The 6,000-nt window shown below is 45.6% G+C and overlaps 1 protein-coding gene across 2 annotated transcripts in view; it reads right to left on the bottom strand.

Annotated features, from left to right (window-relative positions):
- LOC110513219 (microtubule-associated serine/threonine-protein kinase 1) overlaps nucleotides 1–6,000 on the bottom strand; it is a 79,297-nt gene that overhangs the window by 37,446 nt on the left and 35,851 nt on the right. For both annotated transcript variants that reach the window (XM_090195641.1, XM_090195642.1), the window contains 3 exons: nucleotides 3,757–3,845; nucleotides 3,219–3,294; nucleotides 2,057–2,129 (listed from right to left, as the gene is read on the bottom strand). In XM_090195641.1, the coding sequence (XP_090051767.1) occupies nucleotides 2,057–2,129; nucleotides 3,219–3,294; nucleotides 3,757–3,845 (238 nt within the window). The remainder of the gene's footprint in view (nucleotides 1–2,056; nucleotides 2,130–3,218; nucleotides 3,295–3,756; nucleotides 3,846–6,000) is intronic.

Here is a 6,000-nt window from a genome sequence, read left to right as displayed (position 1 = left end):
GGGGGGGGGGTTGTGGATGTGTGTGGATGTGTGTGTGGGGGGGGGGTGTTTGTGGGTGTGTTCTCGTTCTTTTCCTCTTTTTTGTCTGTCTTCCCCCCCCCTCTCTCTCTTACACACATTTCACTCTTCATTGACTCTTTCTGTATTCCCTTTCCATCTCTGTCTGTATCCCCCCCATCCCTCACTCCATCCCTCACTCCATCCCTCACTCCATCACTCAGTTTAGCTAACTGAATCATAGCAATGGATAGAGGATGAGATAACATGTTTTTAAGACCGGTTGACTTTCTGTTTCTACTTTATCATCTCACACACACACACACACACACACACACACACACACACACACACACACACACACACACACACACACACACACACACACACACACACACACACACACACAACATACACACAACACACACACAACACACACACACACACATTCTCTTTGAGCCAAGTCATCAGCCACAGTGATAAATCAGGTACTGAATGTACATCTTAGCAAGCGATCTGATCTGAGCCGCTGGTTTATTTTTAGTTCTGTTCTCCATGGGTAGTATTATGGGATAGATCCATGTTCACCAGCGGGAAGGTGCCTTTTAACTATCCAGCTGAGATTTACAGCACAAATTATAGAGGGAAAGGCTTTGGTACATGTGTGGGAGGGGTGGGGGGGTAGTGTGTGTGTCTGTCAATGTGTGTCTGTCAGTGTGTGTGTCTGTCTGTGTGTGTGTCTGTCAATGTGTGTCTGTCAGTGTGTGTCTGTCAGTGTGTGTGTCTGTCTGTGTGTGTGTCTGTCAGTGTGTGTCTGTCAGTGTGTGTGTGTCTGTCAGTGAGTGTGTGTCTGTCAGTGAGTGTGTGTCTGTCTGTGTGTGTGTGTGTGTGTGTGTCTGTCAGTGTGTGTGTCTGTCAGTGTGTGTGTCTGTCTGTGTGTGTGTCTGTCTGTGTGTGTGTCTGTCAGTGATTGTGTGTCTGTCTGTGGGTGTGTGTCTGTCTGTGGGTGTGTGTCTGTCTGTGTGTGTGTCTGTCTGTGTGTGTCTGTCAGTGATTGTGTGTCTGTCTGTGGGTGTCTGCCAGTGTGTGTGTGTGTGTGTGTGTGTGTGTGTGTGTGTGTGTGTGTGTGTGTGTGTGTGTGTATGTCTGTCAGTGTGTGTGTGTGTGTGTGTGTGTGTCTGTCTGTCAGTGTGTGTGTCTGTCAGTGTGTGTGTGTGTGTGTGTGTGTGTGTGTGTGTGTGTGTGTGTGTGTGTAAATGTGTGTGTGTGTAAATGTGTGTCTGCCAGTGTGTGTGTGTGTGTGTGTGTGTGTGTGTGTGTGTGTGTACCTGCACATGGCACCAGAAGGCTGCTAGTGTGCCGTGTAATCATTTTAAAAGCAGAACAAAACAAGTAGAACATCAACTCCACAGAACATGAGTTTCCTAATGGCATCCTGCATACCAAGCAGGGAAACATTTAATATATGGAAATGCATTCTAGCGTATAAATACATATTCATGCATGGAATGTCAAGTTTCACTAATGTAATTTGCATGAATGAGAGCTAGAATAAAAAAACAAGTTTCGCCCTATCAGATGTCTCATGACTTAAAGGAGCAATCGGCAATTACTACTTCCACTGATTATGGTTTGAACTGCAGATTGCCCCTTTAACAGTTATATGGTGGTTATTATGAAGAAAAAGACTGGATAGTTTTTCCTCTGTCCTGCTTTCAACTGTCAAGTCTACTCCAATCAGGGACCAAGGCATGAAGCAATGGAACTGCCTTGAGGAAACGAACAGTAACTCTGATAACAAGGCCAAACAGCTCCATGCTGCTAGATCATGTCATGTTGGTAATATGAAAGGACCTCTAGAGTGTGGCGTTCAAATGGAGGAGTGATGATTTTTGTCTTTTTATTTGAGTTTCCTTTTGTCCGTTTCAGACACAGATAAAACACCATTAATAGTTGGGACAATAAATGATAATAAGGAAAATTTGTCATTAGAGATTGTTGTTCTTACACGTTCTTACACATTTTACCGTCTGTGTAAAAATGGGTCAGTTGTAGTTACCGTTGAGCTGGGTGTGTTGGTGCCATAACCAGAGGAGGGGAGAGAGGCCAGGGACCATCTTCGACCATCCGCCCTGCAGAAGAGAGAGGGAGAGAGGGGTAGGGTGGGAGAGAGAGAGGGGGGGGGGGGGGGGGTAGGGTGGGTGAGAGAGAGAGAGAGAGAGAGAGAGAGAGAGAGAGAGAGAGGGGGGGGGGTAGGGTGGGGGGGAGAGAGAGAGAGAGAGAGAGAGAGAGAGAGAGAGAGAGAGAGAGAGAGAGGGTTAGGGTGGGAGAGAAAGAGAGAGAGGGGGGGGGGGGAATTAGGAAGAGAGCAGGAAGAATTGCGTCATACTAGTTCCAGAGCAGAAAGGGATTTATACAATAGATAGTTCCTTCTGTCCAAAAAGTCAGAGAGCTTAATGTTCCACATTTCTTTCACACCTCCTGGATTGCCTTTTGCGCCAATAATCCCTTCCTTTCCTCTGCTTCCCTGGGGTCCTGCTACACATATCTCTCTCCCTCTCTCTGTGGGTCCTTCTATCTGTCTGACACTGCTGGAGTCATGATGGATGTTGGTTTTGGCTACATCCTGGCACTCAGAGGCCCATCCGTCTGTGCGCGCACATAAACACACACACACACAAACACTTTGTCATGCCGTGTGACAGGGGAATGCAAAGAGGGGAACGTGTCTCTGTATAAGGGTGTAAATGAATTCCCTTTCACTGTGTGTGTGACACTGGAATATTGTCACTGCTTAACTAAACGGTCAGTTGAGGCCTGGGGTGGTCTAGTGGTCTAAGCCACTGCCTCTGGAGCACATTTACGGCTGCAGCAGGGGTTCACATCCAGCCTACTGCTATTTCAGCAACTCTCTCTGTCTTTCCTCTCTACTACACTGCCTGCCCACAAAACCACACATATTCCTTCAAAAAGGAATGGCCAGTGTATTGCTATTACGGCGGTATTGGTGTGACAATGTGTTTGTTTATGCAGTGTAGCCAAAGGCTTTTTGGTTGTTGTAGGATTACCTGATTTAGAGATATGGCTGCTAGATTAGATTATAGGATCATAAAAAGGGACCTGCCAAGAGCGTTACCTGGTTTTGAATCCCTTTATATAACTGGATATCATCTCTTTATATGTAAACAGCAGATGTATTGAGTAGTCCAAACGCTATTTACCTTCTAGAGGAGGCAAATGAGAAGTGGGCAGGGCCACTGGGGGAGAAGTTCCTTGGGCTGTCCAATGGACTACTTCCTGTGGAGAGACAGGGAACAAACATGAAGTGCCATTATAATATTTAATATATTTAGCAGACTTTTTTATCCAGAGCAGCTTACAGTCATGCATGCATACATTTTAAGTATGGGCGGTCCTGGGCATTGAACCCACTACCCTGGCGTTACAAGCACCATGCTCTACCAAATGATCTGTAAATACAGCCCTGAATGCTGATTAGCTGATAGCCGTGGTATATCAGGCCATATACCATGGGTATGACAAAACATTTCTTTTTACTGCTCTAATGACGTTGGTAACCAGTTTATAATAGCAATAAGCCACCTCAGCGGTTTGTGATATATGGCAAATATACCGCGGCTAAGGGCTGTGTCCAGGCGCGCGTTGTGTCGTGCATAAGAACCGCCATTAGCCGTGGTATATTGGCCATATACCACACCCCCTCGCGTCTTAACGCTTAATTATAACCAATTGCCTTACCTATGTGTCCAGGGAGTGGTGAGTGTGGTCGAGGGAGAGTGGGTGATGTACTGGTTAGAATGAGGCTCTTCCGGTTACTGGTCCGGCAACTAGAACACACACAGCCACAAACACACAGGCCATCATTATCTGAAACACAGTCAAAGAGGTGATAACATTACCATCTAACAGCATCCACCACTCCTAACGTAATATCTATGAGAAAGTCGGGTGTGATCGTGTGTACTTTCATGTGTGTGTGTGTGCGTGTGTGTGTGAGTGCGTGTTTGTGTGGCTGTGGGCTTCTGAGCTTGAACGCATGTGTGTGTGTAAGTGTATGTGTGAGTGTGTGTGTGTGTGTGTGTGTGTGTGTGTGTGTGTGTGTGCGCTTCTGTGTGTAAATGTGTGTATGCATGCTCATACAAATTGGGCCAGAGAACATGGTGTATTGAAGTCAGCCCACCACGTGGGGAGAGAGCCAAAGCAACAAAGCCTTGTGGATCACACACACACACACAAACACACACACACACACACACACACCACGAGCCACGGCAACAAGGACTTCCAATTTCCTTCAGTGTCAACTTGGACGAGACACCTCTCATGCGAGATAATGATGGGAGCGAGGGAGAGATGGAGAGAGAGCGAGAGAGAAGGAGAGGGGCAGGTAATGATGTGTTGAGATTATCATATAAATGAGGATTAACCCTCCTGATGCAAGAGAAAAAAACATGGACACACACACTGAGTGTGACACAGATGGTGTTATGCGGGAGGAGGGCTTTAAAAGGTGTGATTCTACCATGACAACCATACTTCCTGTAGTCAGGGAACCGTACGTAACGGTGTTATGTTGTAGTTGGCTGAAATCCCTCACTAATATATATTCTCCATATTATACACCACTATCAGCATAGGAGAGAAATATGGTATAGCCTTGAAAAATCACCCACAGTAGACTGTTCCCTTTCTCCTCCTTCTCCTCCTTCCTCAATCTATGGTCGACCAATGACGACTCACTACACTGTATTCACCACTAATAATGACTCCCGAATAACGACTTTCAACACTGTCAAATGACCCCTAGTAAAAATGATGTCACTTTTCTCCTCTGTGTGTGTGTGTGTGTGTACGTGTCAAGTCTGTTTTGGTTGCTCTGCCAGATCTCTCCAGTGTGCTGGTTTTGAAGGGTAGCTGTCAGCCAGATGAGAAGAGGTAGGAAGCCGCACAGCGCTAACACAGCATGACAAAGACCTGGGCTAGGCTTGTTCCACATTGCATCAGATAGCATTCTGCTCTATACAGCTGGGATGTAAATTACACACACACGCATGAGCAGGTAAGTACACGACACACACGCACGCACATGCACGAGCGGTATACGTACATGTCTGAAACAGCAGGACAATTTCCATAATGCATTGATGCATTTCAAATAAAGCACTCCCTCCCTCCCTCCCCCTCCCTCCCTCCCTCCACTGCCATATCCCTTCTTTTTTTTAAATTCTCATGTGTTTGTTTCTCGTCAGAACAGCTAACATCAAGGAAACAGCCAAAAACCACCTAGTGATCTCTCTCTGTGTCACTCAGGCACCAGGAGAGGCTTGTCAATGAACTCACACACACATTTGGAGAGAAGGGGTGGTGAAATATTTAAGGGAAATGCATTAGGCTTGGTTTTGGAAGTGGCTTAACACCATTACACTACAACTCTCTGAGGACTGGAGGAGAACCAGACAGACATACTGAGAGTCATCCCAGTCCTTACTCTCCGTTAACTTTATATTTTTTTCGTCTTACATGTTTATTTAAATTTGGTTGGTTAATAGTATATTAACCTTCACAATTTATCACACAATCAATAATACAGTGTCGAATACACAGTACTTAAATTGGCCAATGTAAGCATTACCTTTAAATGTGTCATCATCTTAATGATGAATCTAGTTTCTTTATGAAGGAGTGGAGACTAGAGGACTGTCTGGGACTTTATGGTTCAGACTGGTCCTTCTAAGTGGGATTCTAAGTAACGCTGAATGTCACTGTCCTCTCCTGTGGCTTGATTAAATGAACTCTCTAACCCACATATAGAGATAGAGAGAAGGAGCGGGATGGGGAGGAGAGGAGGGGGGTAGAGAGGGGGAGTATGTGTGACAAAGAAATTGAGTGCGTGAGAACAAGTGAGAGAGAAAGGAGAAAGAGAGACTACCAGGGTTGAGAATATTGAGTGAAGGGGAAGAATAGAAAGATACCTCGTTTTAT

The sequence above is a fragment of the Oncorhynchus mykiss genome, chromosome 13, assembly GCF_057628025.1.
Source record: "Oncorhynchus mykiss isolate SJ-2025 chromosome 13, ASM5762802v1, whole genome shotgun sequence".
Taxonomy (NCBI): Eukaryota; Metazoa; Chordata; class Actinopteri; order Salmoniformes; family Salmonidae; genus Oncorhynchus; species Oncorhynchus mykiss.
The sequence above is the reverse complement of the archived record's forward strand: the minus strand, read 5'-3'. Positions and strand labels throughout refer to the sequence as shown.